The sequence below is a fragment of the Natrix helvetica genome, assembly GCF_964273705.1.
Source record: "Natrix helvetica genome assembly, chromosome: 4".
NCBI lineage: Eukaryota > Metazoa > Chordata > Lepidosauria > Squamata > Natricidae > Natrix > Natrix helvetica.
The window spans coordinates 9,507,858-9,532,741 of NC_138550.1; the positions used below are offsets into that span (position 1 = coordinate 9,507,858).

General features: G+C 42.7%; 1 protein-coding gene across 1 annotated transcript in view; it reads left to right on the forward strand.

The window, feature by feature from the left end:
- The first annotated feature begins 3,196 nt into the window (after window positions 1-3,196).
- Window positions 3,197-24,884, forward strand: part of TYR (tyrosinase) — a 71,670-nt gene continuing 49,982 nt past the window's right edge. The window contains exon 1 of the mRNA XM_081950355.1: window positions 3,197-4,158. Coding sequence (XP_081806481.1) covers window positions 3,340-4,158 — 819 coding nt within the window. The 5' untranslated portion in view covers window positions 3,197-3,339. The remainder of the gene's footprint in view (window positions 4,159-24,884) is intronic.

The window sequence follows — 24,884 nt, forward strand, 5'->3', positions numbered from 1 at the left end:
AAGGCTCAGGATGAGACCAAAGCAATGTCATGTTGACACGGAAGAAAAATGAGGTTGCCAAGGCGTATTTGTGGTGGTGTTAGTTTTCAAGAGCCCTCGCATTAAAGCTTCCTGGTTGTTTTTAGTCCAGTACTTTTGTCAAAGCTAGTGTTGAGCCACCGCAATGTCTTTCGTATAGCCGCACAGTATCCCATTAAAAAGAGTTGAAGCTGTCGTGTTGTTGTTGTGATGCTCCCACCCACAAGGACCCTGGTTTACTTACTCCCTCTGGGAGGTGAAGCTGAGCCTGATCCATCATGCTCCAATGTGCCTGCGCATTTCTCACATTGCAAGCTTAACCTTTTCAATCACTTCTAGACTGTTATGGAATCATAGAATAGAATGACAGAGCTGGAAGGGACCTTGGAGGTCTTCTAATCCAACCTGCTTAGGCAGGAAACCCTACATCATTTCAACATCTTCCAGCATCTTCTTAAAAAACTCCCAGTGTTGGAGCATTCACAACTTCTGGAGGCAAGTTGTTCCACTGATTAATAGTTCTAACTGTCAGGAAATTTCTCCTTAGTTCTAAGTTGCTTCTCTCCTTGATTAGCTTCTACCTATTGCTTCTTGTCTTACTGTTGGGTATTGTGTCATTGAAACTTCACTTATCATCCACTTATACCAATCTGGAAATAAAGAGAAATTTCCTGACAGTGAGAACTATCGATCAGTGGAACGATTTGCCTCCAGAAACTGGGAGTTTTTAAAAGAGAGGCAGGACAGCCATTTGTCTGAAATGGTATAGGATTTCCTGCTTGAACAGGGGGTTGGACTAGAAGACCTCCAAGGTCTCTTCCAACTCTGTTATTCTGTTAAATGGAAATGCAAAGAATCAGCCTGACTGCCTTCGCTGCTAATTGGCCTTTGTGCATCCAGCAAGATTTTGTACACATTTCTTTCTCCCTAGAAACATGCAATAGGACCTTCTCTTTCTTTGGAAGGAAATCTAAATGACTGTAAATCAAATTTCTTTTTGATTTCTGAGAATTTGCATGACGGCTCAGCTGTTAAAGACTGAAAGAGACCCTGGCTGGAGAGCTGACCGCCGGGGTTCAAGACCCAAGCTCCACCCAATGGGGTGAGCTCCTGTTACTCGCGTGCCCAGCTTGTGCCCACCTAGCACTTGGAAAGCATGCAAATGCGAGTGTCAACATTCTGAATGATGAACCCAACCAAGGCAAGGATGGCTGAGATGATCCAATCGCTTCATGCAAAACTTTATTGAGTACATCACTTCGGCAAAGGTGAGGGCAAAACCAGATCTAGCTAATTCCCAGGCAAACCCACATAGTTAAAGTTTTAGATTTTCCCTCCCGCTATTAGACCAGGTCACATTGTCCAATTGAGTCTCATGGTATTATTGTGGGAACGTCTTTTCGCATTGGTAAACACCTGCCGAAGCGCGGCTGTTTTCTTGATGTCTGGAACCTACATTCCGTCTCCCCCTTCCATAGTTCGTTGGCAAGCTGAGAAGCGCTAATAGTTGCAACAGCCAAAGTGCCTTCTGAAGCTTGACAGCGAGTAGATAAATAGGTACCGCTTCAGTGGGAAGGTAACAGCATTCCATGCACATTGGGGGACAGTCATGCTGGTCACATGACCACGGAAATTGTCTTTGGGCAACACTGACTCCTTTGACCAAGAAACGGAGATCAGCACTATGTCCTAGACCAGAGGTGTCAAACTCGATTTTGTTGAAAGCCACATCAGATTTATGTTTCACCATGGGAGGTCGGGGGTGAGGGGGTGGCCAGGTTGGGCGTAGGCAGCTTGACATCACGACCATGTGACAGCCATGGCCAGGAGGGCGTTTCACCAGGTTCGCCTGGTGCGCCAATTGCGGCCCCTATTGAACCGGAGCACCCTTCGCACAGTCACTCATGCGCTTGTGACGTCCCGGCTAGACTACTGCAACGCTCTCTACATGGGGCTCCCCTTGAGATGCACCCGAAGGCTGCAGTTGGTTCAGAATGCGGCTGCGCGGGTAGTTTCGGGAGTCTTTAGATACTCCCATGTAACACCTCTCCTGCGCGAGCTACACTGGCTGCCTGTGGCTTTTCGGGTGCGTTTCAAGGTGTTGATTATCATCTTCAAGGCACTCCATGGCACAGGACCTAGCTATTTGCGGGATCGTATCCTGCCCCATACATCCCTTCGGCCGATTCGCTCACACAGAGAGGGACTCCTCCGGGTGCCGTCCACTAGGCTGTGCCAGCGGGCGAGGCCCAGGGGAAGGGCCTTCTCTGTGATGGGCCCGACCCTCTGGAATGACCTTCCCCCTGACATTAGAACGACTATGGACCTCCGCTCCTTCCGCCGGAAACTTAAAACCCACCTGTTTCACCTAGCCGGCCTGGCCTAATTCCAGCTTTCCCACCTCAGTTTGTATTTTTAAATTTTATGATTTGGTTTTAAGGTCTAAGTTTTTAATTTTTATAAATTTGTACAGGGGTTATTTAATTCAATTTTAGTTATGTATGTCTCAAGTGTATGGTTTTTAGATTTGTACCTGTACACCGCCCCGAGTCCCTTCGGGGAGAGGGGGCGGTCTAGAAGTTTAATAAATTAAATTAAATTAATCAAGGCTCTGTTTTCAGCCGTGACGGCCTCCTGCAGCCCTCTGCCAGAACTCCAGAACTTCCCCAATCTCCATTTTCACTGGCCGAGGGCTGCAGGAGGCCATCACGGCCAAAAACAGAGCTCAGGAGTACCCCGCAGAGGCCTCTTGAATCGGTCCTTTCCAGTTTCCAGGGCAGCCCCAGGGACCACATCTAAAAACCTCATGGGCCAGATGTGGCCCTCAGGCCTCGGGTTTAACACCCCTGCCCTAGAATCAGACAGGACTGACAGGGACACCTTTACCTTTCGTTCAAGACTTGTCTTGACTTGCAAAGTTGAGTATCCCCACCCCACCCTGTCCAATATCACTCAATTGTTCCTCCTCATCCATCTGCCCTGGAACCCAGTAGCTCGGTGTGAGAAAGCATTACAATCCAGCCTGTCAGAAGTCATGTGCTAGGCAGAAGACGAGATTCAAAAAAAAAATATGTCTGTGTATAACTGGAGTAGAAAGTGGGTGAATGCTTCTTGGATGAAGCCCAGAGCATGTGATAATCAGATTACCGAAGTGTGCATGTATGGGTCAAGGAGGGGGGTGGGGGAAGCGCAGTTGAATGAAGTATCAGGAAAAATAAGAAAGAAGAATTTCTCGGCCAGTGAGACGGATAAAATCTTGCTTGCTGGAAGTTAACTGCAGGACCAACCAGGACGCTAGATTTGTATGTGTGTGTGTGTGAAATGTCTCTTTTTTCTATCAGCATAATTTTGGGGGTCCTGCCCCTTGGGTCCAGCCAGTTCCCTCGGGCGTGTGCTAACTCGGACAGCTTGCTGAGGAAGGAGTGTTGTCCAACATGGTCCGGTGATGGTTCTCCTTGCGGAGAGCTTTCAGGCAGGGGTACTTGTCGAGGGAGTCTTCTTTCGGTTGCTCCTCTCGGTCCTCAGTTCCCTTTCTCTGGCGTGGATGACCGAGAGGATTGGCCGGCAGTGTTTTACAATAAGACTTGCAGGTGCTCAGGCAACTTCATGGGACACAACTGCGGCGATTGCAAATTCAGCTTTGGAGGACCCAACTGCACCGAAAGAAAGCTGCAGGTGAGGAAAGACATCTTCAAGCTCAGCGCCGGAGAAAGCTACCAGTTCCTTGCCTATCTCAACTTGGCGAAATATACCACCAGCCGGGATTTCGTCATTGCCACTGGAACCTATGCCCAAATGAACAACGGCACCACTCCGATGTTCCGAGACACCAGCGTCTACGACCTGTTCGTCTGGATGCATTATTATGCATCTCGAGACACGCTTCTCGGAGGCGCCAGTGTCTGGAGGGATATTGACTTTGCGCACGAAGCTCCAGGTTTCCTTCCTTGGCATCGGCTGTTTTTGCTCCTGTGGGAACGTGAGATCCAGAAGATGACTGGGAATGAAGATTTCACCATACCCTACTGGGATTGGAGAGATGCGGAAGGCTGTGACATCTGCACAGATGAGTACATGGGAGGCAGACATCCCAGTCAACCAAACCTATTGAACCCAGGATCCTTCTTCTCTTCATGGCAAGTATGTACAGGCATGAGGTGGGGAGGCAGGAGAGGAACTTGGCTTCCCTCTACCAAAATTTTTAATCTATCTACCTATCTACCTATCTACTTACCTACCTACCTACCCACCCATCCAACCCTAATCCATCTATCTATCTATCTATCTATCTATCTATCTATCTATCTATCTATCTATCTATCATCTATCTATCTATCTATCTATCTATCTATCTATCTATCATCTATCTATCTATCTATCTATCTATCTATCTATCTATCTATCCATCCATCCATCCATCCATCCATCCATCATCTATCTTTTACAATATTTCTTTCTTTTAAACACACTATTTCTCTATCTATATCTATCTATCTATCTATCTATCTATCTATCTATCTATCTATCTATCTATCTATCTATCATCTATCTATCTATCTATCTATCATCTATCTATCTATCTATCTATCTATCTATCTATCTATCATCTCTTTCTATATATCTCTTACACTATTTCTCTCTATCTTTTGCACACGCTATTTCTCTCTCTCTCTCCCTCCCTCCCGCTCTCCCCTCCCTCCCTCTCTTTCTCTCTCTCTCCAGTATATCACAGAAGTGAGTACACCCCCTCACGTTTTGTAAATATTTCAGCATATCTTTTCATGTGACAACACTGAAGAAATGACACTTGGCTACAATGTAAAGTAGTGAGTATACAGCTTGTATAACAGTGTAAATGTGTGGTCCCCTCAAAATAACATAACACACAGCCATTAATGTCTAAACTGCTGGAAATAAAAGTGTCTTCAGTGTTCTCACATGAAAAGATAGACTGAAATATTTACAAAAACCTGAAGGGGTGTACTCACTTCTATGATATACTCTATCTATCTATCTATCTATCTATCTATCTATCTATCTATCTATCTATCTATCTATCTATCTATCATCTATCTATCATCTATCTATCTATCTATCTATCTATCTATCTATCTATCTATCTATCTATCTATCATCTATCTATCTATCATCTATCTATCTATCTATCTATCTATCATCTATCTATCTATCTATCTATCTATCTATCTATCATCTATCTATCTATCTATCTATCTATCTATCTATCTATCTATCTATCTATCTATCTATCTATCTATCTATCATCTATCTATCATCTATAATTTACTATTATCTTTCTCATCTTTCCTATTACCTGTTTCTTTAGCTATTATATGACTATAACTTTGTTGTTTGTATCTTATGGTTTATGTTGCTTGCTTTTATTTAGCATTCTATGACTGTCACTGAGTGTTGAATCTTATGAATTATGATGATTGTATTTCATTATTATGATCACGATTCATCAGTTGTTTATATGTACACTGAGAGCTTCTGCATCGAAGACATATTGGTTGCAGTGTCCTGGGGTCATGTGATGACCTATTGCAGGGGTGTCCAAACTTGGCAACTTTAAGACTTGTGGACTTCAACTCCCAGAATTCCCCAGCCAGCAGAGCTGGCTGGGGAATTCTGGGAGTTGAAGTCCACAAGTCTTAAAGTTGCCAAGTTTGGACAGCCCTGACCTATTGTGACCTTCTGACAAGTGCAATCAATGGGGAAGCCAGATTAACAACTACCTTACTAATTTTATAACTGCATGATTCACTTAACAAGTGCAACAAGAAAACTGTCTCACTTGGCAGCAGAAAGTTTGGTCTCAGTTGTGGTTGTAAGGTGAGGACTACCTGTACAAAATTGGATTGGGATTTCTTGCACTCGAACGTAGCAGAGAACGGTTGCTTTAGCCTTCTTTTAAGTTAGACAATTATGAAGACCTAGGCTTTACTTGCCTATTGCTACAATCATATCGTGTGAAACGAAGATGACTTATGCCGGTCCTGTGATGTGTATATTCCCACAGGCAATAACTCCCTGAAGTCTCAAGCTCAGAAATATTGCTGAGTCTTGCCGTTTGAAATGCTTTTAGTTGACATCCCAAGGGATATTCTGTCTTCCAGCCATAGTGCTTACAATGGCTTACAACACATTGGAAATGCGGTGCACTATTTTGTTTTTTAAAAAGGGCGATTGGGATGCCAGCACCGTACATCAACAGCCCAAACATTGGAAGATTAACACTGCAGCGAAATCAGTTAGACCAATCAGATTATCTTAAGGCTCTAGGTCAGCTGGGATTCTGAAAATGGTAGAGTTCCATAAAGGTTTCCTCTGCACATATGTGCTAGTCCTTCCTGACTCTAGGGGGCAGTGCTCATCTCTGTTTCAAAGCTGAAGAGCCAGCCCTGTCCGAAGATGTCTCTGTGGTCATGTGGCTGGCATGACTAAATGCCAAAGGCACACGGAACGCTGTTACCTTCTCACCAAAGGGGTTCCTATTTTTCTACTTGCATTTTTATGTGCTTTTGAACTGCTAGGTTGGCAGAAGCTGGGACAAGTATTGGGAGCTCACTCCGTTACACGGTGCTAGGGATGCGAACTACCAAACTGGCAACCTTTCTGATTGACAAGCTGTCAGCATTCCAAATAGCATCCCAAATTAAATTAGAGACCAAGGCAAAGTATTGCTCAAAGTTCCAATTTATTAAGAGAGCTATGTTGGCACATCTGGGAAAACCTGAATCTGAAAGCTTCCCGGTTTTCCCCACCTAGTTGAAAGTTCAAGATCTTTCCCCCACACCCACAAGTCCATCACATGGTCCAATCTCCCACTGCCATGCTGGCAGTTCCACCCATTCAGATCCGGTCAGGTGCAGAGGTGCAGAGACAAAGGATGACCTTGGCTTCCTAGAAAGAATTTTGTTATGGCTACATAGCATGCGACTCCTTACAATTCCCCCTCCCATTTCCCCACAATAGAAAATGCATAGTAGAATAATAGAAAGTGTGGCAGGCCAAAAATCCAAAAGAAAAGATGGCTGCAGCCATCTTAGCCACTGAGCCACCATATTCCATAGGTGCTTTTTTTTCAAGAGGCAACTGAAATTTGTTTTTCCTCGAAGATGTTTCACTTCTCCTCCAAGGGGCTTCTTCAGTTCAGAAGACTGGCATCCACAAACACCAATGGGCAGTCAGAAGAAATACTGAAAATTCTTTAATTTCACAACATAGAGACAATTTTATCCGTTGTTTCAATTTGGAAAATGGGACCATCCGAGACCAGGCCAAGCCCAAAAATGCCAGGGGATTTCTAGAAGCCTGGCACTCTGACAAATCAGCCCTCAATAGACACATAGACATTAACAACTTATATAGACTACGCAAAAGAGGCAATCAACTAGCCCAAAAGAGAAAAATGTTAAAATATTCATGACTGGGAGAGTCATGGGAACAAGATCAGTCAGCCAATGAATAAGCATAGCAACTAAGTCAGCCAATGGGAGCTTAAGCAGATCTGAGTCTGTGCAGAGAATTGAAACAGAAACTTAAGTAAGCAGTCTGCTGCTCTGAGAAGTAAACTAGCAGTCTGTCTGGGCTTTTCTGCTGAAGTGAAACTAGAAATCCAGACAGGCAAGTCACCAGAATATAAATGAACAGCAAACAGCACTCTTTACTGGCACTGATGATGTTACCTTGTTGGGTCAGGAAACACCTGCAAGAAAACCATCAAGCTCATACACAACCAAGGATCCCAAAGCAAAAAAAGTATCTAACAGCTTCTTTAACTTCTTATAAGCACCTGCTTAAATCATTAGTGATAATATCCATAAAGGAAAATATCGGTGGCTCAGGGTTGAAATGAAGAGGTCCTTGGTGTTCTCTGAGCGTGCTTGTTTTCTTGCAGACATTTCATTACCCAACTAGGTAACGTCATCAGTGCTTGCAGGGAGTGGGATTTGATCTCAGTTCATATTCTAGTGACTTGCCCTGTCAGTGTACTTGCCAAACACACACACACCACCAGCAATCAGCACCCAGGTGAGCAGAGATTAACACCAAGATTAACACCAGACCAATAATTGAGAAATAAACAATACCCCAATCAAGCAACAGCTAAATAGCCTAACAATAAACAGCCCAACCAAAGAACTTGTAAGACCACTTCTACCAACACTGACAGGGCAAGCCTCTAGGACAGGGGTGTCCAAACTTGGGAAGCTCAAGACTTGTGGACTTCAACTCCCAGGATTCAACTCCCAGGGACACCCCTGCTCTAGGATATAAACTAAAGCAAAGCCCACTCCTTACTAGCACTGATGATGTTACCTAGTCAGGTGGTGAAACGTCTGCAAGAAACCAAGCAAGTTCAGAGAGCCCCAAGGACCCCTCATTTCAACCCTGAACTACAAATATTCTCCTTTATTGGTGTCTCCATCATCTCCTGTCACAGCTGGTCATATGATGCCCCAAAATACCGTGTTTCCCTGAAAGTAAGACAGAGTCTTATTTACTTTTGATCCCCAAAACAAGCACTTGGCCTTATTTTTGGCCAAGTGTTTAATTTTGAGATGCAGGAGGCAGTGAGTGTGGTCACCTCATGGCTGCTGCTGTGTTGCAATATTTTCGGGGAGGGCTTATTTTCAGGGGAGGGCTTATTTTAGTGCATGCGCTCAAAAACTCAATTGGGCTTATTATCCAGGGAGGTCTTATTTTTGGGGAAACAGGGTAGTGTTTGTGCACTCTCTCACCTCGGAAAAAAATCAAAATTTAGACAAACTTCTCGGGATCACACCAGGGCAAGCTGGATGAAAAACCACACTCCCTCTCGCACTTTAAAAAAGAGACACCGGAGGCTCATTGTGGTATAAAAACAACCCCACTTTTGCTGCGCTGCGTGCTGGAACTCTGTCAGGCGTAGCCCAAAACCCAGAAAAGAAGAAGAATAAAAAGGGAGAACGGAGGTTGTTATTCAGGGCGTCACATTAGCAAATGCATAAAAAAAGTATTTTTTTAAAGCTTGTTCTTTTGCAAGGGTGGGGTCAAAATGTGGGGGATTTACCAGGGTAACCCTAAATCACCAATCAAAATTAAACTCGAGAGAAAGTCAGGGAACCGTCAAGAGTCGGGGGGAGAGAGAGGAGGGGAAGGGGAAATCTGTGAAGTTTCTATTTCTAACTCAGCTATCCTTTCTTCTAAAGAAAAGAGGCCATACTTTATTCTCGGGAGGCTGTTGCCATGGAAACTGCAATAACTGTGAACGCTTGGTGAAATACTGACTTTGCTTCCCCCCCCCCCAACCCACCCCAAAAAGTCTTTCTCGGCCAACTGTTGTTAGCCCTTCGCTAAACGAATTTGCGAGCCATATTTTCCACACGTTCGTGGGCTTAAGGGTTGCCCGCGCTTGACATCAAAGCTATAAAAAAAGCCATTTACTCACTCCCCCCTCACCCTTTTCCCTCAAGGTAAATCTTGATTGTAATCCACTCCAGGGGAGTTTTCCCGTTAGGACTGAGTGGAAGGGGGAAGGGTCTGCTTAAAGGAGTCTGGAGGGTGTATATAAAAATACAGAAATCTCAAGCTACTTTTTCCCCCCCTTCCCCAGACTTGAAATTTTAAATTCTGAAATTTGCAGGCAAAATGAAGAATTGCATTGAGAAGATTTTCGGCTCATTTATTTTTGGGACGGGGTGGGGGGAAAGAGAGAGAGAGAGAGAGAGGGAGGGAGGGAGGGAGGGAGGGAGGGAGGGAGGGAGAGAGAGAGAGAGAGAGAGAGAGAGAGAGAGAGAGAGAGAGAGAGAGAGAGAGAGAGAGAGAGAGAGAATGAATTTGTGTTCTCACCAAGGCTTCCCAAGAGCGTGAAGCAAACTCCTGGTCCCGACAAAAACCGCTTTTATTAATTGACTGTGAATTCTGCTCATTCACATCCAGCAAAGTCTTTCGAGGGAGGGTTTACAGTCACAGACCTTATCTGGCTTGGAGAGCTGCCAGGCCAATCTCTGCAAAACGTGGCAATGAGTCTTGGAAAGTCACAAACCAATTAAGCGAACTAATTGTCTCCTGCAAACTCCACAGCCATTTGACTCCTCTTTTATTTCCTCTGGGAAGGGCCACTCATCATCTATCTTGGCCTTATTCCCAAGTCAACCCCTGTTCTTTAGCTCTTCCCTTCGTCTGGCAACTCTGTGCATGCCCACACTGGGAACAGGCTCCAGCTGTTCATCTGCCTCACTGATGTCTGACTCTGAAGGCAGCTGTTAACTGTCAGACGGCTGTGGCCCACTCTCTGCCTCCGACACAGAGCCCTCATCAGAGCCTTCCCCAGACTCCAGGACTGGCCCATGTTTCTCCCCAACCTCCTCACTGTCCGAATGTGCTGCCAGCTCTGCAGGCCGGCTGCGGATCACAACAATTTGGGCAAAGAGAACACCTATTCACATTTTATTTAAAAAGGAGGTAATACTAATTGTGCATGGAAAAAAACAATACGGTTAATCTTTGACTTACAGCAGTTCATTTAGTGACCGTTTGAAGCTACAACGGCAGTGCAAAAAAGTTACTTATGTCCATTTTTCATACTTACAATCAAGGCGGCATCCTCAGGATCACCTGATCAAAATTAATATGCTTAGCAACTGACTCCTATTTATGACGGTTGCAGTGCCCCAGGGTTATCTGGCAAGCAAAGTCAATGGGGAAACCAGATTCACTTAGCAATCTTATGACTAACTTTACAGCTGCACTGATTCACTTAGCGACGGTGGCAAGAAAAATAGCACAATGGGACAAAACTCATTTAACAAATGTCTCGCTTAGTGACAGAAATGTTGGGCTCAGTTTCGGTCTTAAGTCAAGGACTGCCCATCGCTAAAATTAAAAACAAGCTCCTAAAACATTCCAAGCTATCTCTTTCCTTTTCCTTGGCATCCTATCATTGCCATTTGACTTGTAGTTATTTTTTTTAATATATATTTTTATTCTTTTTTACATTTAAAACAGTGCAGCACAGCGAAGTCATAATGACCATACAATCACATTATATACAAATAATCTCGTCCAATATCTATTAGCTTACTTAAAACATTATCTATCCTTCTATCCAATCACATTGTTTACAATTTGTTCCAGTCTTGTTACCTTGTCTTATACCAATATTAAAACCAATTCCAAACTTCAAAATATTCTGATTTCCCTTTATTTTTTAATTTGAGGGTGAGCTTATCTGCTTCCGCACAGACCAAAATTTTACTAATTATGTCTAACTCTGATGGGATATTTTCTTTTTTCCAATACTGCACATAGGTTATATGCGCCGCAGTTAGTACATGTATAATTAGATAGAGCACATCTTTCTTATACCCCTCCGGTATTATGCCTAAATTTCTGGTTTGAACAATATTTGATCTCCCACCATTTGTTCCAACCATGATTGTATCATTTTCCAATATGTTTTTGCCTCGTTGCATGTCTACCACATATGATAAAAGCTGCCTGGTGTTTTTTTGCATTTCCCAACAATTTGGGGCCAAATTTTCAAACATTTTGGAGAGCCATGCTAGGGGAAGATCCATCTTTAGAACATCTTATATAGTTTTTCTTTAAAAGGCGTGGCCATTGTTAGTTTCCAATTAAGTGTCCAAAGTCTTTCCCATTTAGCCAATTCCACATTATAATAAAAATTTTTTCACCCAGGTGACCATAGTTTCTTTGACATGTTCTCCTTCAAGTTTATATTCCAGGAGAAATCTGTATAGCGCGTACGCATTTGTAGGTATTGATCAGTTTTTTTCAAAAGCATTTAAAACAATCTCTGGAACTATTTATTTATTTATGTGCCAACCACCTTGCGGTTCGTGGGATCACAACATTGCTGAGTTGGAAGACACCGCAAAAGTCTTGAAACAATCTGCAATGTGCAATGAGAAACCATCCTCAAGAGGTAGCTCTTCCACCTTTTCTTAAAAACTCTGTCAGAGGGGAAAACCTCGGATTTCCTGACTTTAAGCATAACTGTACAGAACTTACCATTGGGAGATTTTCCCCCACCTTATGTTTAAAATAAAACTAGTTAGCCTACAACCTATCTGTCAGGGTTCCAAGTAATGCATCCATAGCAAATAGAGCTCTGAGGTAAATTGGTTCCTCAAAGAACAGGTTTATTGGACACATTGTATTGGCACAGACTGGTGAAAATCAACTCTAAAGGTTCCCGCCGTTTTCACCTAATTAAAAGTAAAGCTTTTCCCCCTTTCCCAAACAGTCACATGGTCCAATCGAGGTGCTGTCCGGTTGGTTGGAAACTTCACTCCTCCTCTTTTCAGCCACCTGTGGGAATGTCCTTGGTTCTCAGGGGAAATGATTTTGTTTTGGCTACAAAACCCCAGCTATCTCTATTCCCTCCTCCCAATCCCTCAGCAGCATTGTGGCAACACTGAACCCTCCAAGATGGCCTCAGTCAGGCCAGCTTCAGAGCTGACACTATCATTGTTATTTCTGGTCCTGAGGCAATGGAAATAGCTGTTGATAATCTTTTGTCTAGCTTCACTTTTTGAACCTGAACACGTCTATCACGTCTCCTCATGGTCTTCTTTCTCCAGATTGGACATTCCAAGTTACTTCAGCTTCATCTTTCATCAGACTTCCTCAAGTCAAGTCAATTTGGTTCCCTTGCTCTAACCCAGTGATGGCTAACTTTTTCCGGACCGAGTGCCCAAAGCAAATGCAATGCGTGCATGAACACCCGTGCATGCCTCCCCCCATGCATGTGCGCCCCTGCGCACATGCCTCACTGCCCACGCATGCACGGCAGAGACCCGAAGACCAGCTGGCTGGTGGGAGGTGCATGCACATGCGCGATGGAGCTGAACTGGGGTGACGGCTTGCATGCCCATAGAGAGGGCGCTGCTTACCACCTCTGGCACGCATGCCGTAGGTTCGCCATCACAGCTCTAACCCTTTCTTGACCACCTGTCTGCAAGGAATATAAATCCTTCCATTCCCCACCATCCAGTCAGAGCTGAAGAAGCTTCTTGGATGGGAGGCAAAACATCTTCAAAAGAAAAAGCAAGTCCAGTTGCCTCCTGAAAAAAGCACTTTTGGGACAACCCACATAAACCGCTGACCCTCTACTAGCATTGGGAAGGTGTGACTGGACTCTGTTTCTCATTGTAGAGTTATTTATGCACCAGCCCACAAGGGCACACCTCCACGCCCCTGGAAAATAGCAATTCATCTTGACAATTCATCTTGACAGAGCGGATCTTACTTTGTTAATATCTAGAGTTTCACAGGCATAAAAATGAGGTGGAAAAAAAGAGCAGGGATTTGGGGAAAGGTGGCTTTCTTAGCTTGGTGAGATTATTTCATTTGAGCTTGCACCACTTCCTTGTCTAAATTCATTTCTGAACTTCATTTTCACAAAGTGGCTGTGCCGAATAAATCTATCCGAAAATCATTATTCAATGCAATCTCCTGAAAAATCTCACTCTTCAAGAGCAGCAGCCTTCTCCAATTAGGAGGAATCGAAATTCTGAACATTAAACGATGATTGACTTTTAGAACTGTAGCTCACCGTAGAAACTTGTCGCCTGACAATCGGCGGTGTGTGGGATATGTTTGGTATTCTGTACTTTTGAAATCTTTATTTATAAGTATGAAAACACATTAATAGAAAGGTTAGAAATGAAGGAGAGGTGGGTGTTCCTTTGGAATGTCAAAATGTGCCAGGAAGAAGTACTGTTGTCATAACAACGTGAAGCAAAGGCCAGATTTTGACTTAGTTCTTTGCAATAATTCTGACAGTGATGGTAGAATTGTTCTTTATTGACACAGTGCATAAAGGACAGGAGAGAATGAGAAAGCAAACAAGCATGCACATTGAAACTCTCTGGCAAGAAGCAACAGGGAGAATGCTCTGGATTTCTCTTTCTAAACATTTGGGTCATGGTCAGTGGTGGGTTTCCATTTTTTTAAACTACTGGTTTGCTTGTGTGTGTGCGTGCAAAGCTTCTGTGCATGCACAGAAGCATCCGGGCGGATGGGCGGAGCCTCCCACTGCTGCTACTACAGGTTTACCCAATCCGGGCCGAATCAGGAGCAACCCACCTCTGGTCATGGTAGGAAATTTGACCATTAACTAGAATAGAATAGAATAGAACAGAACAGAATAGAATTCTTTATTGGCCAAGTGTGGTTGGATACACAAGGAATTTGTCTTTGGTGCAGATGCTCTCGGTGTACATAAAAAGACAAGATACATTCATCAAGAATCATAAGGTACAACACTTAATTAGCCATAGGGTACAAATAAGCAATCAGGAAACAATCAATATCAATATAAATCGTAAAGATACAAGCAACAAAGTTACAGTCCTGCAGTCATAAGTGGGAAGAGATGGGTGATAGGAATGATCAGAAGACTAATAGTAATAATAACGCAGCCTTAGTGAATGGTTTGACAGTGGTGAGGGAATTAGTTGTTTAGCAGAGTGATGGCGTTCGTGGAAAAAACTGTTCTTGTGTTTAGTTGTCTTGCAGTGCTCTATAGCGTCATTTTGAGGGTAGAAGTTGAAACAATTTATGTCCAGGGTGTGAGGGGTCGATAGATATTTTCACAGCCCTCTTTTCGACTCGTGCAGTGTACAGGGCCTCAATGGAAGGCAGGTTGGCAGTAATTGTTTTTTCTGCAGTTCTGATTACCCTCCGAAGTCTGTGTCTGTCTTGTTGGGTTGCAGAACCAAGCCAGGCAGTTATGGAAGTGCAGATGACAGACTCAATAATTCCTCTGTAGAACAGAATCAGCAGCTCCTTGGACAGTTTGAGCTTCCTAAGTTGGTGCAGAAAGAACATTCTTCATTGTGCTTTTTTGATGATGATTTCGATGTTAGGTATCTAGTTTGAGTCTGGAGATATGATAGAACCTAGAAACTTGAAGGTACTTTAATAGTCTGAAATAATTTGAAAAAAAAATATTGCGTAATGAGAATGCAGAGCAAGGCAGAGAAGTATAGTTAGGAAATGACACCCTGGCATCAAATTGCATCAATAGAAGCATGTGTCTATGGAGATTCTCAGTCCTTTAGGTCATGGTTGGCCCAAAGGTGCTCTTTCAAAAGGCAACTGGACTTTCTGGTTTTTCTTTGAAGACTTTTCGCTTCTCATCCGAGAGGCTTCTTCAGCTCTGACTGAAGAACCATTCCGAACTGAAGAAGCTTCTTGGTTGAGAAGCGAAACGTCTTCAAAGAAAAACCAGAAAGTCCAGTTGCCGTTTGAAAAAGCACTTTTGGGACAATAGAACAAGGGGTGTCAAACTCGATTTCATTGAGGGCTGCATCAGGGTTGTGTTTGACCTCGGAGGGAGGGGGCATAGGGGGTGTGGCCAGCTCGATGTCATTCGTGTCAGGGGTGCCTGTGGTGGCCCAAGCACTCTGCCAGCGAAAACAGGTTCCTGAGCCCCATTTTTGTCTGCGATAGTGGGTGGGTGACTGCATCCCTTCTATTAACAGAATAATGGAATAGCAAAGTTGAAAGAGACTTTAGGGGTCTTCTAGTCTAACCCTCTGCTCAAGCTGGAAACTCTGTACCATTTCAGGCAAATGGTTACCCAATCTTTTCTTTACAACCTTCAGTGATCGAGCCAGTTCTAACCTCTTCAATTGAAGAGGTTCCACAAATCTACCATGCCGTTTAGAACCGGTTCCAGCTCCCTCCCCCCGCCCCTCCGCACATCATCAAGATGAAGAGCGAGAGGAGGAATTCTGGGAGTTGAAGTCCAACACCCCTGGGGTTTTTTTTTCTAAAGGGTTAGGGGTGCAAGGGTCTTGTAACTTGACAGCTTTAAGACTTGCGTGCTTCAAATGCCAGAGTTTCTGAGCCAACATTTTGTTTGCTAAGCAAGAACGTTGTTAAGTGAGTTTCACCACATTTTACAAGTTGGCCCATCCAGTCACATGGCTAGCAAGCCACTCCCACCTGGTCAAATGGCCAGCAAGGCACTCCCACCCAGTCACATGGCCAGCAAGGCACTCCCACAAAGCAGGCCACACCTACAGAAGAGGTTCTAAATTTTTTTGAAACCCACCACTGTGGAGCACCCATAACTTCTGGAGGCAAGCCGTTCCACTGATTGATTGTTCTCACTGTATGGAAATTTCTCCTTCGTTCTAGGTTGCTTCTCTCCTTGAATGGTTTCCACCAGAGGTGGTGGAACGGTTGGGCACGCTCCAGTGCTTCCTCTTGCACATGTGTGATGCTTCTGTGCATGTGCAGAAGCATCTGGGTAGGTGGGAGGAGCTTCCCGCTGATGCTACTACCTTGATCCAGGACGAACTGGGAGCAACCCACCTCTGGTTTCCACCCATTGCTTCTTCTCCAGCTTTCGGGTGCTTTAGAGAATAGCTTGACTCCCTCTTCTTTGTGGCATCCCCTGAGATATTGGAACACTGTTATCATGTCACCCCTAGTCCTTCTTTTCACTAGACTAGACACATTCTCTGCATTTGCCTTTCTAAAGGGCTCCGAAATTCAGAAATTTAGCCAATCATTATCAAGAGATTGGAATGTATCAGCTTATTACAAAACAAAGGTTTCCTTATCTCAGAGTGAAAGCAGATTGTTTCTTATTTATAGCTAAACAAATGTCTCTTTATCTAAAGCTAAAACAGCTATGGTTTTTCAATGCATAAGATATACAGTATATGCCTTCCTTTGATGAGTATGCTACATGATGTCTCTATTTGTTTCAAATGGCCAATCTTTTCTTTCTCTAAAAATGGATACTGCCTATTCAATTTTTAAACGTATCAGGAAAGTATTCAAACAGTAGCATTGTTATTTATGATGAGCAGGAATAAAAAGCCAAAAGGATGTTAAATTTTGTGTGTGTGTGTGTGTGTGTGTGTGTGTGTGTGTGTGTGTGCGTGTGTGTGCACGCGCGCATACTCATACATACACACATACACTTTTTATTGAAGAAATGTTAAACAATACAACTTAGAAAAGAAGCAAAGAAAATAAGAGAGAAAAATATATCAGTAAGAAAGAAAATAGAAAAAAGAGAGAAAGGATTATAAAGAAATGGATTCTGATCTCTGTCAGAGTTTGCAGCAGCAATCACATCCAGAAAGCACTCACGGGTAACTGATTCAATACAATACAATACAATAGTAGAATTGGAAGGGACCTTGGAGGTCTTCTAGTCCAACCCCCTGCCTAGGCAGGAAACGCTATACCGTTTCAGACAGATGACTATCCAACATCTTCTTAAAGACTTCCAGTGTTGGGGCATTCACAACTTCTGGAGGCAAGCTGTTCCACTGGTTAATTGTTCTAACTGTCAGGAAATTTCTCCTCAGTTCTAAGTTGCTTCTCCCCTTGATTAGTTTCCACCCATTGCTTCTTGTTCTACCCTCAGGTGCCTTGGAGAATAGTTTGACTCCCTCTTCTTTGTGGCAACCCCTGAGATATTGGAAGACTGCTATCATGTCTCCCCTAGTACTTCTTTCTCTTAAGCTAAACATACCCAGTTCCTGCAACCGTTCTTCATATGTTTTAGTCTCCAGTCCCCTAATCCTCTTTGTTGCTCTTCTCTGCATTCTTTCTAGAGTCTTCACATCTTTTTTACATCGTGGCGACCAGAACTGGATGCAGTATTCAAAGTGTGGCCTTACCAAGGCATTATAAAGTGGTATTAACATTTCACGTGATCTTGATTCTACCCCTCTGTTGATGCAGCCTAGAACTGTGTTGGCTTTTTTGGCAGCTGCTGCACACTGCTGGTTCATATTTAAATGGTTGTCCACTAGGACTCCAAGATCCCTTTCACAGTTACTACTACTGAGCAAGGTATCATCTATACTGTACCTGTGCATTCCGTTTTTGTTGCCTAAATGTAGAACCTTACTCTTTACAGCAGGATTCCTTAGTTTATCTTTATATATAACACATGTAGTAAATATACAATACCAAAAGCAGGTTTTCCAATGTGGTAGTAAATACGTGCAAAACACAGGCAGAGGAGAGAACAGTTTCAGTTTTAGTTTAGAGCAACAGACTAGTTTAGAGTTTAGCAGACTCAGAGCTACAGAGCTAAGCCACGCCCAGGCTCCAAACTGTTTCAGCTCCCATTGGCTGATCTTGTAACTAAGCCCTATTCCAGTTCATGAATATATCTACACCGACAATATTTTGTGTTTCTTTTTATCCTCTCTACAGTTAAATCACTATTTCCTTTTTTCCCATGAGCTAAATTTTATAATCGTCAGACCCATAATTCACAAGCAAGTTCTTCTCTTTTTTTCCAGCAAAATAGTCCAATAAAAGGTTTCCAGTCACTGATAGTTGTCTCTGAAGATTTTCTGTCATCCAGGTCACGGTTGTCCCAAAGGTGCTTTTTCAAGAGGCCACTGGACTTTCTTGTTTTTTTCTTTGAAGATGTTTTGCTTTTTCATCCAAGAAGCTTCTTCCGTTCCTTCTTCAGAACTGAAGAAACTTCTTAGATGAGAAGCGAAATGTCTTCAAGGGAAAAAAAAAGAAAGTCCAGTTGCCTTTTGAAAAAGCTCCTTTGGGACAAACCACAACCTGGATGACTGAGACATATCAGTTTATTGATTAAAAATCTTATAAGACAATTGCAACCAATGTTCTGGCTGTAGCTTTTAATTCAGTAGGGCAGGGGTGTCCAAACTTTTTGCAAGGAGGGCCAGATTTGGTGAGGTGAAAATGTGTGGGGCCGATCATTCAGCCTGACATTCTTTGAACCCTTAACATTAAATGCGAATTGACTACCGTATTTTTCGGAGTATAAGACGCACCAAGATTTTGAAGAGGCAAATTAAAAAAAAAGTTTTTGCACTCTCCCAAAAATGGCCCATTTTTCATGAAAATGAGCCTTTTTTTTTAAAGGGCATGAATAGCCTTTAAGAGGCTTCTAGAGTGCTCCTGGGGGCTGGGGGGGGCAAAGTTGGGCAAAAAATGGCCCGTTTTTTGCTCATTTATGCCCTCCACAGCCCCCAGGATTACTCTGAAAACCTCCTAAAGGCTATGTGCAGCCATTTTGGTGAAGGGGGCAGAGTTTTGGGAGGCACAAAATGTTGTATTCAGTGTATAAGATGCACCCAGATTTTTAGCCTCTTTTTTGAGGGGAAAAAGATGCATCTTTATACTTCGAAAAATACGGTATTTTATGAAAGACTAAACAAATAACTCCAGTGGGGAGAAGAGGCTGCAGGCCGCTTGAAATTTGAAAAAGGGCCACATTTGGCCCCCTGGCCGCACTTTGGACATGCCTGCAGTAGGGGAAACACAGCAGTGGCCAAGGAATTTTTTTTTAAAAATAAAAAATCTCCTTCCAAAAATGGGTAGTTAACGTTAAACAAGAACCTTTGTTGAACGAGGAAGAAAAGAATGCAAAAATCCACATGCTGCTTAATATGAAACAACCAAGAAATCTATGTTAGCAGGCAATGCACAGTCAATGCAAATAGAAAGAATAAGAAGAGATGCTATCTTCCTAGTTTCACAGATTCACTGGATTGTGACTGTAGCCCCGCAATACAGAGATGACAGCTGCTTCGGGGTGGGGGGGGTGGGGGGACCGTCTCTGAGAAATCCAGCCAAAATATCAAAGTGGAGAGACATCGCCTTGACAGCAAAGATATGGACAAAGTTATGATTTTCCCAATTGTAACAGTGGTCTCTAAAAGCCGGATCATCCGGAAGGCTGAATGAACTGGAACTGAAGCCTTTGACGGCGAGGCTGGAAAAAGAATGGCTGAGAATATTTTGAGATGCAAGAAAGAGTCAGAAATGGACAAGTGAACAACTGAGCAACAGAAGGCACCTTCCTGTTGAATCCCAAAGGTGATTGTCATTCCAGGAGGCAACTGGACTTTCTTCTTTTTTTTTTTCTTTTGGAGAGGTTTCGCTTCTCATCCAAGAAGCTTCTTCAGCTCTGACAGGATAGTGGGGAACGGAAGGATTCCTTGCGGGAGTAGGAATGGATTTCCAGAAGAAAAAAATTGCAGACTGCATGAACCAGGAGCACTACTGAAGTGACCCTGAGGACATAGATAAACCTCTAGATGGCTTCAACGAGCCTCTAAAACAGTGTTTCTTGTTAGGGTGTAACCAACAAGTTGGGTAGACAATATATTGCACAAGGCATGTTATGTATCTTTAAGAGAGGAGCTCTGCTAATTAGTAGATTACAGCCTTTAAATTGCAGCTGATGTTGTTGCTCTCTCTCTCTCTCTCTTGATTGCTGTATGATAACTGCTGCCTAACTGTTACTACTGTTGCTACTACTTACTGTGTGTAAGTTATTTGCTACTTGTATCCAAGTTATCTTGGTAGTATTGGACTGCTTTTTCTGTGTATGACTTTTTGGCTGTGTTTATGGATTTTGCTATATTCTTCGAAAAGTAAAGATTTGTTTTGTTGCTTTACTATCCATTATTCAGTGTGGTTGCTTTATCTATCGCACGCTGCGTATACTTTACAGGGTTGCTCTGTTATAACCTCGACCTGGGGTTCATTGCTAGTGCTTAATCGCACCAGTACCTAACATTGGTTATGGGCCCAGACGCCCTGCCTTAACCATAATTTTTTTTTTAAGCACCACTTTTTGGATAGTTTATTTTTGTGAATATGGCACAAGAACAGTCTGCTGCAATCTCCATGATTACCCAGTTTGATGGAACCAACTATGTTTCCTGGTCCTTGAAGTGTTCCCTACTTCTGCGTAGAGAAGGACTGTGGTCTGTGGTTCAGAATCCACCAGATGTTACAGATTGGGATCCTGCTGATAATGAGGATGTGAAGAAGATTGCGCAGTTTAACAGGGACAATGAGAGAGCTCTCTGCATTATTGGACTAACACTGAATGACCAGCAACTGGTCCATATTTGTGGCGAAGAGTCTGCTGCTAGGTGTTGGAACACATTGCGGAGAATTTATGTTCGGGACAGTGTGGGTGCTCATATTCATCTCACACGGAAACTGTTTAGAGCCCGTTTGCAAAAAGGTGGTGATATGTTGGCTCATTTAGACTTCATGAAGAAAACTTTGCAGGATTTGCAAGAAAAAGAGTTAATTTTTTCTGAGCTTCACCAGGTGTATATTATTCTATCGTCGCTTGATGAAAGCTACGACTCTTTTGTTTCCTCATTGGAAGTTCGTTCACGAGATGAACTGACATTATCTGAGGTTACCGGGAGATTGCTTGAAGAGTCCAGACGAAGAGAGGATAGAGTTCAGTTCAGAGACAATCAATCACAAGAAGAAACACAGTTTTCAACTGTAAATTTTGTTAAGAAATGTTATTCTTGTGGTGGTAAGGGGCATATTCCTAAGAACTGTAAAAATAGCAAGAAAAGGAGTGTTGCTAATAGTAAAAGAAAAAGCAACAATGTTACTGTAACTGTAGCTAAGGTAGATAAGCCTGTAAACCATAGTTTCTGGGTGGTTGACAGTGGCGCATCCCATTCTATAACCAAGGTTAAAGAAAGGTTTGTTACTATGAAGGCTAGCAAACAGCACATTTCCTTAGCAAATGGTTGGAAAATTAAGGCTTCAGGTGAAGGTACAGCTTATTGTCCATGTATTAATGAAAAATTGGAAATGTTATATGTACCTAAAATGAAATTTAACCTATTATCTGTAAAAGACCTTGTGAAATGTGGGTTTACAGTAACATTTAAGAATGATAGATGCATTATCGAAAAGGAAGGTAATAGTGTTATTGCCAATTTGGAGAATAATTTATTTATTCTACATGAGAACTGTTTAAATATTGCGAGTTCTGAACCTGGTTATAAGAATAAACAGCCCCATGATAACTGTATACATCTACTTCATAGACGTTTAGGCCATGTAAATTTTAAAATGGTACGTCAAACTGTTATTCTATCTAAGGGAATCAATTTGAAACCTTGTTCAAAATATCTTAACTGTAATGCCTGTAACCAGGCTAAAAGTAAGGTTACCCCTGCAAACCGGTTTAAAGGATTCAAGACATCTAAACCACTGGAAGTAGTGCTTGCAGACCTAATTGGCCCTAAGAAACCTAGCTTAGGAGGTGCCTGCTATATACTCAGCATTATGGACCATTATTCTAGGTATGGTTTCTGTTATGTAATGAAATCAAAGGCAGAAACTTTCCAACATTTTACTAAATGGTTAAAGTTTGTTGAACGTAAGATGGATAAAAAAGTACTTTGCCTAGTCACTGATAATGGGTCTGAATTCACTAATCATAGGTTTACATCAATGTTGGAGAATGCTGGTATAGAACATAGGCGTTCTGCCCCCTACAGGCCAGAACATAATTCATTTATTGAAAGACGTGGTCAACCATTGCAGGCAATGACCAGAACTATGCTGGTTGATTCTGGTTTGTCAGAAAAGCTTTGGGGTGAGGCTATAATGTGTGCAAACCATATTCTGAACATAGTAGTTAACTCAACTACTGGTAAGATTCCTTATACTCTTTGGCATGGTAGGAAGCCTGATTTGAGTTATTTACACACATTTGGTGTCCCTGCTTGGGTGCATATTCCCTCACAGACTAGACGGAAGGATCAAAGCAGAGCTAGGAAGATGGTTTTTGTTGGGTACAATTCCAATCATAGATCATTTAGGTTCTGGGAACCTGGAACTCGGAGAATTATGCACAGTGCTAGTGCTAAATTTTCAGAACATGTTGGTTGGGAGAAGCTAGAACAAGAGTTTAACAAGGTTTGTGATGATGTAGATGTTGATCGTTTGGTTAATTATGATACACCAAATGAGCAGTTAGAGAATCAGGATGGTCCATCTATTACTCTGAAAGGGGAGGAAGTTGTAGATGTAGAATCTACTCGTGAGGTGGAACAGGATGATCCTGCAAGTCCTGTATTGCCTAGGAGGTCTACTAGGGACAGGCATCCACCCGACAGATACCAAGCCAGTGCAGTATTGCAAGTTAGCATAGAACCTTCTAGTTTTGCAGAGTTAAGGCTGTATCCTGAAAAGGAAAAGAAATTGTGGAAGGCAGCTATGGAGAAGGAGTTGAAATCCTTACAGGAATTGAAGGTTTATGAAGAAGCTAGGCTCCCTTCAGGGGAGAGTGCAATTGGCTGTAGATGGGTGTTTAAAATTAAAAACGATGCTGCTGGCAATGCTATTTATAAGGCTCGTTTAGTTGCTCAAGGGTTTTCCCAAACTGAGAGGGATTACGATGAGGTTTTTGCTCCGAGCTTGAAAGCCTCTACGTTGAGGGCAGCATTGGTGTGGGCTGCTAAGTATCGGTGTAATGTTACCCATATTGATGTTGAAACAGCGTATCTGCATGCTCCATTGCAGCATACCATTTATATGAAGATGCCACCAGGTGTGGATTCTAATGGCCAGACTGGTTGTTGGAGACTTAAAAAGAGCCTTTATGGTTTAAAACAGTCCGGTTTTGAGTGGAACAGATGCATAGTAAATGAACTAAAAGCTATGGGATTTATTCCAGGTTTGGCTGATCCTTGTTTATTTAGACGGGTGAAAAATGGTTTGATCTCATTGTTGCTTTTGTTCACGGACGATATAGCTATTATTACTAGGTCTGAGCAGGAAGCTATTGACATTGTTTCACAATTAGAGAGTAAATTTAGAATCCGGAATTTGGGTGAAATTAAGCATTATCTGGGCTTAGATGTGGTTAGAACCAGTAAAGGTTTTAAGCTGTCGCAGGCTGGTAAAATTAATCATTTGCTTAAGAAATATAGCATGGAGCTATGTAAGACTGCAAAGACACCAATGGCATTGGAGTTTAAACCTGAGGTTACTGAGGGTACTGGTTTTGATAAGGGAATCTATCAATCTTTGATAGGTAGTCTAATGTACCTAAGTAATTGGTCTAGACCAGATATATCATTTAGTGTGAACCAACTGGCTAGATTCAATGATAATCCTTCAGAGAGGCATTGGCAAGCAGCAAAGCGTGTGCTGCGTTATTTAAAGAAAACTATCCACTATGCGTTGTATTTAGAGCACTGCTCCTAAAGGATGCAAATAACCAGCTGTCTGCAAGGAGTATAAATCCTTCCATTCCCCACCACCCAGTCAGAACTGAAGAAGCTTCTTGGATGAGAAGTGAAATGCCTTCAAAGAAAAAAACAAGGAAGTCCAGTTGCCTCCTGAAAAAGCACCTTTGGAACAACCGTGACATGGCTGACTGAGAATCTCTACAGATTTTTAGCTATACAATTTGGGTTGAGCACCCTTTGAATGGTGTGGGTGTAGGAATGGATTTCCAGGGGGGAAATTGCAGACTATCGGAACCAGGAGGATTACTCGGGTGATCTTGAGGACACAGATAAATCTCCAAGTGCTTCAACGACCCTCTAAAAGGATGCAAATGACCAGCTCTCTGCAAGGAACACAAATCCTTCCACTCCCCACTACCCTATCAGAGCTGAAGAAGCTTCTTGGATGAGAAGCGAAATGTCCTAAAACAAAAACAAGGAAGTCCAGTTGTCTCCTGAAAAAGCACCTTTGGGACAACCATTACCAGGGTGACTGAGAATCTCTACAGACTTTTAGCTTCCAGTTGAACGTTAAGGGAAAGAACATTCCCATTAGTAGAATAAATTATGTGCCAGTTATGACATGCGGTATAGGTTGTCATTTGCTGCATATGTTCCAGAAGAGGCTCTTCGAACGACCTCCATAATCCCTTGAAGAACGTAAAACAAGCTTACATTAAATCTTCCCTTGTTTGATCATGACACTTCTGTGAGATCAGCTGGACTGAAAGAAGTGAGAGATCTATGGATGAATGTTGCTTTCAACTCAAGACTTCCCTTATCAAAGAAGCAGCCCAAGTCTCA